This window comes from Elaeis guineensis, chromosome 14 (genome assembly GCF_000442705.2).
Source record: "Elaeis guineensis isolate ETL-2024a chromosome 14, EG11, whole genome shotgun sequence".
NCBI lineage: Eukaryota > Viridiplantae > Streptophyta > Magnoliopsida > Arecales > Arecaceae > Elaeis > Elaeis guineensis.
This window is the reverse complement of record NC_026006.2, coordinates 60,745,227-60,758,623: the sequence shown is the minus strand read 5'-3', so window position 1 is coordinate 60,758,623 and position 13,397 is coordinate 60,745,227. Positions and strand designations below refer to the sequence as shown.

At 37.8% G+C, this 13,397-nt stretch overlaps 1 protein-coding gene across 1 annotated transcript; it reads right to left on the bottom strand.

The window, feature by feature from the left end:
- Positions 1–4,336: 4,336 nt before the first annotated feature.
- Positions 4,337–10,297, bottom strand: LOC140850782 (uncharacterized). Its single transcript, XM_073248769.1, has 9 exons — positions 9,942–10,297; positions 7,501–8,028; positions 6,420–6,485; positions 6,159–6,328; positions 5,911–6,064; positions 5,718–5,805; positions 5,248–5,633; positions 5,047–5,151; positions 4,337–4,944 (listed from the first exon to the last, which is right to left on the bottom strand). Exons 1-9 carry the CDS (start codon positions 10,059–10,061, stop codon positions 4,669–4,671), a joined length of 1,893 nt encoding a protein of 630 aa, XP_073104870.1. The 5' UTR covers positions 10,062–10,297; the 3' UTR covers positions 4,337–4,668.
- Positions 10,298–13,397: the final 3,100 nt, after the last annotated feature.

Here is a 13,397-nt window from a genome sequence, read left to right as displayed (position 1 = left end):
TAGTAATATGTTAGTCTCTATAGCACAGGGTAGAGTTTTTAGAATCTGGATATTAGTGCGGAGAAAGCAAGCATAAAATTATTGGAAGAAAGTTTCTAAATTTTTTTTTTTTTAAAGAAAAAAAAGGAAGCTAGGTCGCTCAAATTTTATTTATGGCAAAGTCATACACGATTTGAGACATGTAGATAAAAAGAGAATTGAAAATAAAATGTAGATTTTAAATTGGCTTAAACTCCCCATAATTATATTCTCCAACTCTAAGGGTCGACAAGGCATGTGAATCTCTATACATCAGATAATTATGAAAGGATTTTTTTTTAATTTTTTTTTAAACTTTTGAAAAATCTAAAAGATGATTTTGATTACATAAATTGATCAATTATTTAATAATATCAAATGTTTTGTAGCTATTAAAAATATTAAACCATATTAGCTAAAAAAGATTCTTCCATTTCTTTCCCTGCAACAAGTCCAACTACTTGCTGCAAATAACATTAAAATAACGGGTTAGGTTGATCTAAGAAAACATCCACACCTCCAATCCAAACACGTATCTTCAAAAAGGTGATTGTGGATGAAAAATTTCAAATGGCAAGCAAATTGATTTCCATATAGCGGAGAAAAAGTGGCACTTTTTTTTTTTTTTCTGAACACACAAAAAGTGGCACATGTTTCTTTTTGAAGATAGAAAAAGTTCCATGTTAAGAAGAGGTGATCCACCATTTCGCCCGAATGATTACAAAGTATACATCGATCCCAATATTTGTTCATCGTCTCCCAAGATTATCTCTAGTGTTCAATTTCTTTTTCCAACAAAACCACAAGAAACATCTGATATTTAGCAGGGCATTGAGATTCCAAAGAGAGCTGGCAAACCATTAGTTGACACCTTTAGAATTTAGAAATCGGTAAGAGAATGCAGCAGCAAATACCTTTTTGTTTTCCAATTTCCACATCAACTGATCTAGATTTTGGCTGAGAGTAACAGGGTTTAAAAAAGCTTGCGATTGATTAAATTCTTCTTGGATATCTGCAGCTGTTTGAGTCTCCAAACCAAAGCTCTGTGATTAAAAAAGTTGGCAACTAGCCCATTCTTCTTCCAACCTAGACTATAGAGCCTAGGAAATAGGATCTATTGTACTACATCATATAACCAATTATCTTTCCAAGCAAAAAAAAAAAGAGAGAGAGAGAGTACTCTGTTGGTTCCCAAGAACTCCCAAAATAAATTCACCTCCAAATCAGCAATAAAACTCCCACAAAATGCATGGGCCTCCCGGAAGGGCTATTCAGTGCACACGAGCAATGGCCCTGGCGATAAGCAGCTGTGAGTGCCTTTGCACACCCTTCGGAGTCAACAAAGCCTAAAAGTACTATGATTCCATCCTGAATGGTTTGGAGGTCTTCAAAGTGAACTACACCACTGGAAACTTGGCAAGACCGAACATGATCCACAAATTTACAACATTAGAATTTTGAATGCATTGCATAGGAGAGAGCAGGGGGTTCGTGAAAGATGGATATTCACAAGTCGAGAACAAAAATTATATAAATGAAGGATTTATTTTGGCTAGTGAAGAACTAGAATGTGTAACACAAAGTATTCCTTTTTTTTTTTTTGATATTTTCATAGTCAAATTAGTTATTGTTGGTTTTGTATTTCATTTGTTTTTGAGATTTCATTCTCCTATACTTCTAATTTGGGGAACTATTGCCTTCCATCTGCTCTTTTTTTCTAAAAAGAAAAATTGAATTCTTGGCATGTTTCTTCCTTATAATATCAATTTTGTTAATTATTTTGTTTTCAAGAGTCCCCTATTCCCTCCCGATACTTGAAATTTTGCCTTGTGATTTCTTAATCTTCAGGTCTTTCTTTCATTTCACCCAATTAACTCCATCAATGGCATAAGATAGATTAGATGTTCAATTAAAATGAATAGCGAGGATAATGCTAAAGGGTTTCATCCACCTATATTTTTAAAATTTTATTATTAAGGTATTCCTTGACACGGCAAGACTGATCCTTATATTTACTAAGGTTATAATATCCAGAGGTTGCGTCATAATATAAAATATACACTCAGTGTTACAAGTTAGTTGCTTTTTTTTCTTTTTGGCTGAAATTACAAGTTAGTTGCTCCAATAAGATTGTGAATAGGTGAAATAAGATTGAGAGTAGGTGACCATAAACCATCCCAAAGTTGGATTTTGTCTAGTTTTAGGACCTAAGGCATTTCTTATTAAATTCATGATATTTGAATCATATACAAAAGAATTAGGGAGGTATTTGGTTCGCAACTGAAATTAGAATTGAAATGGAAATCAGAATGGCCAAATTTTTTGAAGCATTCGCTTCATGACCGAAATCAAAATCGAAATAGAAATTTGAATTATTAAGGAAAAATAGAGATTGAGTTTTAGATAGATTGAATCATTCTCATTCTGTCTGAGAATCGAAATCGAAATAGAACTCTTTCCAACCACACGATTGGAATGAAAATTATTTATTCCCATTCTGATTCTAGGTCCCAACTCCTCTTAACCAAACACCCTCTAAATTTTTCCTAAAATTCTGCATATTTTCTTGGGTGGATTTTATTTTTGTCGGTCCATATATGAAGCAAAACTTCCTCAAAACTTTGCCATAGTTTCATTCGAACTCAAAATTTCTTATGCGATCTGAGTGGATGCATCTCCCCATGGGTGGCTCATGTGATGTCGTATGGTTTCTCCTCATGCCTGGCTGCCGCCATACCCTCTGTTTAGTTGACTTATCCACAAACGCATTTGAGAGGAAACGTCTGAGGAGATTTAATGAAGCAATCTTATATAACTGCAAAACACAAGCCTGCTCAAAGTAATGGTTATCTATTAATAGAGGCCTTTATTTTGCCACAGAATTAAGGCTTATTTTGCTTAGAGATAGGGCCAGCAATCAGGTTAGATTAGATATGAATTAGGTCGGAACATGGGTTGGGACGAAATATGAATTGAGTAAAATAGTTGTCTACTTGAATTTGATTTATTTATTAAATAGTTCAAAAATCTAAGCTTAAAACTAACTTTTTTATCAAAGGGTAACCCAACACTACTTATATCACTTGTTCAATAAATGAACCAAATTAGGTTAAATTGATTAAATAAATTTTAAATAAATTAGATATGTCGTAAATAGGTGAAATCAAATGGATGGGATTATAATCTAATCTAACTATCAAATGAGTCAAAATGGGTTAAATGAGTCACGATTCTAAAACTGAATCCAATCCATTATAAACATGTTAGTTCGGGTTGATTTTTTCATGACCAATTTATCCCTGGTCTGAACCTGTCTAAAGTTGGTCACGTTGTCAAGTTATAAATTGCCACCCTTACCCAGGCCTACACTCGAACAGCAATTAGTCTTGGATTCAATTTTAACCTAGAGAACTAACTCCATCTGAGATCAGCCAGAGGGCTGCGAGGTTGCTCAATTGGCAATAAACAATCAAAATTTGGCTTCACAGAGTAGAAGAATAAAAAGCATGCAACATATATAAAAACTGGATGTACCTCAAACCAATAAAAATGAGAGTAACCTACTAACCTGGCTCTATTTCCTTAATTTATGTCTTTAATGACAATTCAAGATAATCTCACTGTCCCTTTACAATACAAAGCAATAACAAATGCTGTTCTGCTTTTTTAAGAGAACAATTTAGTCCTCCTATTCTGAGTTTTTTGGGCAAGGTTACCACATAGTTATTGGAGGACTTAATTGTCTGAAGAAAAACAATATACAATTTGCAAAGGGCCCCCCTAAAGATTAGTTCTAAAATGACAGCTAAAAAGAGTTGCATTCTCTCTTTCTGATTTCTTCACTGATGCTTCTTTTGGGGGTCCCGTATCAAGTTAAAAAGTGCACCTAGAAATCAAAAAACCAGAATGATTGATGCTTCTTTATACTAAAAATATGTTCAATCCTTCCTTATGAAGATTATGCAGACCTAATAACAAAAGAAACTGATAAGTATGTCGAACTTCAATCTGAAGTAAAAACATAAGCTGTTAATTTCAAACCAAATCATCTATGTTAATCTTTCTCCAATCATCTATAAAAAATCTCTCCCTCCACTAATTATTTCATGAGGATTAAACCTCATGCATGGCTCTTGGCACTTTATTACAGCAGAAAGAAGCCACCCAAACCCAAATAGAAGTAGAGCCGAACCATCTCCTGTTCAGGCTGCACTACTAAATTTAAAAATGCTGACATAAACTGAGTCAATTTGCAAAATAACCACTGCTGCGAGTAGGAATGAGAATAATATATTCCTTATGCACAAGAAATATTGCATAGAAACAACTGCAGCTATAAGTAGCACTCAAATATAAAAGATTGTGACTGTTATGGGGTACATCTTATTACATCGACCATCAGAAAATGGCTGCAATCGGACCGATCAAACACCAGCCACTTGCTTGCAAGCTAACTACATCGAAATCAATATTTATATGTAGGATTAACATAATGCCCTGCCATCTGGGAAGAGGGCAAAAGAACAACCAACTGCTGTAACAACAATTCCTAAACTTAAACAGCTGAAAAACTTCTTTTCGTATTTCCCATATTAGAATTTACAAAGCAACTCAATTCAAAAAGGCTATTAAAGAGTCTGTGGGTCAGTCCTAAGGTCCACTGGCTCCCCCAGGTCCTCCCAGCGTCAGGACAACACCATGTAGATCGTTGTTAGACTTTGATGGTTGGGCTTTGACAACTTGGAGCTGGCGAGCCTGCCGCATATGATGCCCACGCTCGGGCAGCACAAAGGTGGCAGCTTGTGAACGTGGCCTGAAATGGATAGGAATGGCATGAGGGGGAGCTGAACAATGCTGAGTAACAGCAGTGGAGCCTGTGAGACCCTGAGAATTGATTGCAGGACTTGGAGCTGTAACACCTGGCCCCTGATCGACGCAGTCAAGCAAGAGCAAGAGATGCTAAGAACAGTGCACCATGAACTTAATTTTACTTTGAATTCGGCAATAGGAAGGGAGAATATATCTTACTGGAGCAAACAAGACACCTCTTAGCATTTGGCCATTAACATAAGCAGTCATGAGGTACCCAGAGTCAAATGCTCCATCCACCGTGCCATGAACCTCGGCTCCAATCTGTAGAGAAGCAAATGAGAATTATTGCCACACACAACACACAGACACACACCCAGAGATTGTCAAAGAGGGTGAATTGTTGTAATGAGATTCTACCAACGGAAGAAAGGCAGGCCTCAGCTGTGGATTCTGATCTACAGCTAGAAATTGAACTTCTTGCCTTGCAAGGGGAACAGAATGAAGAAATTGTGTTGTCTTTGGCTGTCTTGGGGATTCTGCACCCAAGAAATGAACATCTGAGGTAGTCCTCTGAATACCATTTACCGGTTCCCGCCGATGATGTAGCTTGAAGGGAACAAATTGTTGAGAGGCCGATATGGAGTCATTGGTCGAAGACGACAATTTGTGGAGAGTATTTTGTTCTTGGTCAGATTGTGAAGGAGAGGAGTGCTGGGAAAGCGACAGAGAGTGCTCTTCCTGTTCTGATTCGATCTCCCACACTCTAGCATCACTGGTTTTCCTCCTTTTGTCATGCCTGTTATCTGAGAGTGAAAAAAAAAATCTTGGGCATGAAACTCTAAATTTGGATACTATAATACTCATTTCAATGTAGAACAAGACTTTACCCAAACCACATAAAAGAGAGCTCCTTGGTTCTGCTTCAACTTCACGAGATTGCTGACAAAGTTCTCCATTTTTCAGAACCATACTTTTCTGCAGTACAGTTCAATACAATAGCTAAGCTTGCAAGCACAATGTCGAAGCAAAGTTATTTCACGCTATTAGGCTTGAGTACCTGAAAATCTAAAAGCCACTTACCGAATGTTCTGTTCCTCTTAAAAACTTTCGTTTTTCTTGATTCCAGTGATTACCAAACATTTTGCACATCGAAATGTTGTAACGACCGTTAGGGTGCTCAGATCCCAACTGCAAAATGAGTAACTCATTGAGCGGGCGTTCATCCTCCCCACAACTGCAAATGCGAAGCATAATTAGATGAAGCATTGACACCTGACAAGCATATTCACCACTTCAAAGTAGAATATGAAGGTATTGAACATAGAGACCTACCCCCATATATAGCAATATCAGTGCCAGTGACTACGGCAGTATGAGAAAACCGTCCTTGTGGATGTTGGCCGCGAATCTCAAGCTGTGCCCATAAAAAAGTACCCAAGTCGAGAGCCCAAACATCACTATAATATTGTTTATCTCCTACTCCACCTATGATGTAAACCTACAGTGCAGGAAATAAAACCAATGAGCTTTTTCTTCTAACAAACCACTGAACAGAAATTCTGGCTTCTAATAATTCACTAGATACTAGCCTTGGACCCAATGTTGACAGATGCATGGCCTGCTCGAACTCCAGGTGAAGATCCTTGAACTGCTAACTGTAGCAAAATATAATTATCATGAGATTCTTGAATGAAATTTGCTTGTCACAGCCCCATTCAAGCGGACTAATCGTAAAACAGAGAGCATGACCACAGTTTAATAACCAAGTGAGTAAGCTTTACCAATGGACTAGCTAGAAATGTTCCCTTTTTTTTCTCAAGCTTAGGTTTATGATGCAACATATGCTATTTCCACGTGATTCATTAGGCTATCTCCTGGAGAATAGCATAGCAATGCAGCATGAAAAAGAACTTAGATATGATCATGTGAATCAGAAAAGGCATCACATGAATCTCTAGAGCATTATTGTCTCATTAAAGTTGTCTGGTGGAATGAGGATTCAGTAATTTCTTGGGCAAATGGAAGGAGAATATCGTGATATGTTAGGTGCCTTTGTCTGAAGAGAAGTACATGGAGCAACCTCAGACACAGATGGGATTGCCCTGCATGTTCAAGAGTAGCCAGATATGATGGTTGATGATTGAGTTCAAATCATGCAGCAGAATGTCTTCCAATCTTCTAACAAGGTATATGCTGTTTTACAGGAGCACAGTAACAAAAATGTTGTAATAATGTTTAGAATACAAATATAAACAACTTAAATGCCAAATGGAACACCATCCTAGCAATGTGAAAATTTGCTGATGATACTCCCATACAAGGATTTCAGTTTAAGACTGTCAAACTAGTATTAGAATGAATCTATACTGGGGAATGAATCCATACTATATAGTTATATGAATGTTAGGCTATGCTTTTGAGACACCTGAACTGACCTAGAAATTGTTGGCATCACCAAACAAGCTATACACTGTTAAGAAGAAAAACCACATAAGCTAAAAGATGAGTAATTACAATCCATATAATCCATGCAATGTCCCAATGACGAGTGGTTCTATTTGTAATTGTTTTAGATATTTATCCAGCACTTAAAGGATAAATTTCCTTATTGAAGACAACATAATTACAGTGTAAAAGATATTAAGATGAGAAAAGATTAGTAATTCTTACCCTTGACCAAGTCATCCTATCCATGTCAAACACATCAACTTCCCCATGATAACGATCACCGCAGTCACCACCATAGATAAGAAGCTTATTGCCAATTGCAACAGCAGTGTGGCTATCTCTTGGTGCAGGGGGATCACCTCTCACCTCTGGAGAAGTCCATGACATGTTCTTCAAGTCTAGTATATGAACATCATTCAAGTAATTTGCTTCCCCTTCTCCACTGCCCCCAAATATAACTAGTTTATCATTGCCTACCACTGTGGCAGTGTGGCTTTCACGTGGTGAGGGTGGGAAGCCTTTGCAATTGGGTTTGCACCATTCCCTCGTCCACAAATCTAATACGTGAAGATCATTCACCTTCTTCGAACCATTTGTGCCTCCTAATACTACCATCTTATGCCCTACGATTGCCGCGGTGTGGCTGTCTCGGGTTCCAGGCTTTTGACCTGTAGTAACAAGGGAGTTCCAGGCCATGCCATCTAGATCAAGGGTGAGGACATCACTAAAATGCAATCCACCACAACAACCCTGCAGAAAGAAGAGATAAAGGTGTTAATACTTGTGCAGAATAAAAACTTAACTATATCTGCTGAATTATATTTCTGATAACATATTTAAAAATGTATAGAGAAATCCATTACTAGTACACTCCCTCTTGCCATAGGTTATTGCTCTCTCTATTGTGACAAAGTTTTACATGCTGCTGGGACGCGGGGGGGGGGGAGGGTGGTGCATCTCAACCATCTTTTCCGGTTAGTATGCAAAAATGAGATCCGGATGGGCTCGGGACTCGGAAACCTATCCACGCAAGAAGAGAAGAAGAAAGAGAAAAGCAAGAGAGGAAGGAAAGATGAAAAAAATAAAAAATAAAAATAAGAAAAAAGAAAGCAAGAGACAAGAAAAGAAAGAGAAAAAAAAAAGGAGAGGAGAGGAAAACAAGGACAAAAAAGATAAGAAGGAGAAAAGAAAGAAAGAAAGAAAGAAATTGAGGAAAGAGTAAAGGAAGAAAGATGGAGGATATCCATCAAGATGTGAGACTGCTATTGGAATCGGACAAGATAGCGGGACATCCCGTTCCATGAAAAAATCAAGACATTCCGTTCCATAAAAAAATCAAGACATCTTTATCCTATGAAATTTAAAACCATAATTATGAGTCAACAAGAAATATCTTCTTCCCCATCTTCCCTCTCTCCTTCCTATCCTCAGAAAAATCTTCTTTCGTCCAACACAAATTTCTCTTCTATCTAGAACTTTTAATTGCCCGGCTACACGCCCAGTAGACATCTAATCCAACATGACACACTCACCAACCAGTTTGCATCAAACACCAAGATCCAAGCCCTGAACTTTAGTCATTTCTCGCAAGATATCAAATAATCAAAATTTGAGTGAGTCAACTGATTTTAATTGAGGTTATGTATAACATTGCACATGAACTTAATGGACTCTCGCTAGTCGATATTAACATTGAACAGAGGTTTAGGAGAAGGAAGATAAAACTAGTGGCCAAAATAATGCCTATAAAACTTCTGTTAGATTATTAGATCGGATCCGATCGGATCCTGATCCAATATTTTCTTCATAAATTAGAATTATATTCTTATAAAAGGAAATACGGAACATCATTCCAGCGGAAGAACAAAAAACCATTACAACAGATCTAGAAGAAAGCAGAAGGAAACGTAGAAAGTAATATAGCTTTCTAAACTGTTTTATTTGGTAAACGTTTTTAACATATGTCCAGAAACTATTTTCACACCAAAAAGCTCTTGGCTTTTCTATATGGTGACAAAATGAAGGATGAAAGTCTTTTTCAAAAAAAATAAAAAATAAAAAATTGGGGAACCTGGGGCAATCCCACCTCTTCTTTGAAGCAAACAAGAGAGAAGAAGAAACCAAAACGGTGTAATACTTCAGCTAACTTGAAAACTTTATTACATATTGCCGTAAAAATTTAGCATATTTGAACTCCACTCACAAAACCGGTACAAGCTTAAAAAAAATAACATTATAATAAGAGGTAGCAAGACAAAGTTTAATAAAAAAAAATAGGATGAAAAGCACGCCTGCCTAACTTGCTAAGTTAATTACTTGAGTACGGTAAACTCCATTAAAAAGCAGCAAATAAAACAACAAAAACAGCGAGACACAAACTTCACAAGCAAGGATATAAAGATAAGTAGCATAAGAAAGTTAAATCAGGAGATGAAGCATAGCTTAATTAAGCTGCCAAAAACTATTCCAAATATTCAAAGGATTAGCAAAAGTAAAATATGAATTTTTTGATGGACATGTATTTATTCTTTCTTTCAAATACTAACCTCAAAAAGTGGAAGCTAATAAAAAGCAATTCAATCTAAAGCAATACATACCATATCAAAACAGCAATAGAAAAGAAGGGGAACAGGCAACAACTTAGGTGTCCGCTTCATACTTACCCCAAAAACATAAACAACCCCTTCAAAGAAGCAGGCTGAGTGCCCCCATCTCTCAGGAGGGTTGAAGCCCACCACCTTTGGGTAGAGCCACATTGCCTTCCTCCTCTTCCCCACGTCCATACCCAGGGATCCCTTCTCCTCCTCAACCAATACCAACAAGGGGAAGAAGAAAGCACCACAACCCTCGCCAGAAACCTCCTAACAATCAGTTCTCAACACCCTCTCACTGTACTGATGAGATTGGGAGGAAAGAAAGAGAGAGAAGACGCGTCAAGAGGACATGAGCGAGAGGCAAGTGAGCTATCAGATTCAGTCTCTGATGGACAAAGAAAAGATGGGTGCTTTCAAGTCCACTACTGTGCCAACAAACAAGAACAGATGGTGGTGTGAAAACACCATCACATTAAAGGAAAAGGAAAACAAGAAAGGAAAGACCAAAGAAACAATCTTTTGTAAAATAACAGATAGCCCAGAAGGGTACAAGGGCTAAGGTCAGATAGGCCCTCGAGGAATGTTAGGTGCTGTGGGAGTGATGTAATATCATGGGAGAGTGACTGTTACCACACATAACATGGACCATAGACATGGTGACCAGAGGGAAAGTATATAGAGAGAGGGAAAGCGAAAGTGTGGGGTAGTGTGTGCATGGGAATGTGTGAGGTGTCACAAAACCCTCCATGTCCCACTCTTTGGTCTGCGTCTCCCTTCCTTTCCTTTTATTTAAACTTGCGTAACTGAAAATGATGGGAGGTGGGGGCATTGGGCTGTGGGAAATGATGGGAAGTGTGTTTTGGGGTTTGGTGGTGTGGTTGTCAACATATGAAAAGAGAAAGAGAGAGAAGAAATTTTTTTTTTTCCTTTCATGTTTCCTCTCCTTGCTCCCATTGATTCTGAAAATTTGATAACAAACTGCTTGTTTAGATCCACCCAGCTTCTTCTTCCCTCTTTTCTTTTTTTTTTTTTTTTTTCCCCTACCAAAAAAAAAAACACCAGCCTTGTCAAAGGGCAGTGCTTTATAGGGTCTCCCCCTGAATGGGGATTAGAATAGTTTTTATATATTTTTTATCTCCTCATTGTGTATTTGGCCTTGGGATTGCTGAATGGGGAGATATATATAGGGAAGGGGCTTTCATGGATCTAGAGATGTCCATTCTCGAGATGGCCTTGGGACATAACTAGGCTTAGGTTTTTTTTTTGATAAAACTAGGCTTAGTTTTTATTCCCAACTTGGGTTCAGACTTGGGGCTTTGGGAACCGAGAAGCTGTTGCCTTCTCTCGAGAGAGGAGAGGGAGCGGGGCGCGCAAATTCTCGTACTGAAGACGTCGCTTTTACCAAGCAACATTTCTCGAGTTCCACTTGCACTAAGGTGAGAATCGGTGATTCGGGTCGAGAAGGAACTGGGCATTCTTTTGCGTGACACGTGGCTCCGATGAACCGGTGGGATCCACGTTGACAAGGCTGCAAGCCTGCAACAGCGCTGATGTAGGTGAGATTCAACTTTATATTCTGTTTGGCGCAAAACATTACAATGTCGAAGGAACTTGAAGGAAGAATACGGCAGAATTTTTTCATGCTCTTTTCTAGGCTAAGCCTTAATTAGCTTCGCACAACTATTCGTGATTTTATGATCCCTGACAAAGCGTTTCAATGAACTTAACAATTAAACTTTGTAAGCGGAATTTCATATTTTTGCCCACGTTTTGCCATTTGGGGCAAAAATAATCTAAAACTATATATTATGACGTTAGACATATAGTCTAAAATGGAAAGAAAAGATGAAGAGGTCGGTCATCTCTTGGAGTTGAATAAAGAGAAGTCGTGGAGAAAAACATGGCCGTCCACACTTTTTTGAAGCAAAACTCTTTCATAAATAAAATTTACTTATTAGAATTTTTTCTAATAGAAAAATCCTTCAATACTTAAATCGATAAAATTTTAAAAAATCATGAAAAAAAAATTTTAATGAGAGAATACAGTCCGAATCATTTATCCAAGGATCTAATCATCCAACAATAACTCCTATATAATTCATGTTACTCCTATAATTATAATTGCTTTAATCGCATAGTCATAACTGAGATGATAACCATTGCCGAGATTGTAACCTTGATATAAATGGATATTTATTTCTTAGGACCTTTTTTAAATAAGATTCGAGATGAAGTTCTTTGGGTAATCCAAAGTTATATAATATTGATTTACTCCAAGGTCAGATAGGACAATGTTCGTCCCATTAATAGCAATTCTATATGGTCTAAACTTCATCCAACATGATAGCAATTCTCTATCATCTAAATTTCAATCAAACATTGTAGCAATTATCTACCATCTAAATTTCAGGGACTTTCTGCAATTTGATTTGATTATTTGTTTGAACATGCTGGAAATTATTATATTGGATTCACTTTTCACATAAGACCAACCATCTCCAAAAAGTTGGGTGAACATCAACATTAGTGAAATCCCAAGAAACTTGCTTCGCTTGGAAATGTCACTGAAATATCCCAGCAAGAGAGATCTCCCTGGAGGCGTGGATTGACCATCTCGGTGTGAAAAGGTTGGCTGGGCAAATTAATCTCCTGCACGTGAGAATCACGTGATAGAGAACTGGTCTCCGGTAAACGGGAGAACGCCAGCGAAGCGGCTTTTTCGAGAGGACTTTTCCGAGAAGGAGGAGAGAGAGAGAGATGAAGAAGAAGGCAGTCTCGTGAGAAGCACGGAATCTAATGGCGGAACGTTGTAACCACGCTGCCGAGCCGAGCGACTGCGGAAGAGGGGCCATGGGAGGAGAGCAGCGTAAGTCACGGGGAACCCCGTCCCATCCCCCGTCGCTACCATCGAGTAGATGTTTGGACTTTGGACAATGGCGGTAGCGCATCGATTTCCGGGATTACATCGTAACTTGGAAAGCTGAAAGACTTCCGACTGCTTTCAAAAGCATATCACAACAAACAATATTACAATAACCACCAACACTGTCTAAAGCTCTCTCTTTGTTTCTTCTTTTTTTTTTATTTTTTTTTTTTTCTTTTCCTCGGAAGAGATAGATGGCACACAGTTTCTTGGCTTGGAATCATCTCTCCCGTTTCTCTTCCTCACGTACCATTGTTGTCCATTTCTCAAGAAATAAATAAATAAATAAATAAAGTACTCTACAGTAAATGCATCAGCGCATATCAGAGAATAAAGTATATATAATAATTCTGAGTGGTGCCTCCCACACTTGCTAGCGCCAAAATCCTGCATCACGGAGCAGAATGAAGTGGCGAATAGCAGTTGTTTTGCTGGGAGTGGAAGATCCAACTTTTTTTTAATTTTTGGGGTAAGAAAAGATCCAACTTTAAGAACTCAAAAAAAGGAACACCTAAGATTGCCGAATATGATCCGATAAAGACCCCGATACTTAAATCAGGCCAAGTTTTGATGGAATGATGGAAATCTCAAAGTATAACTTA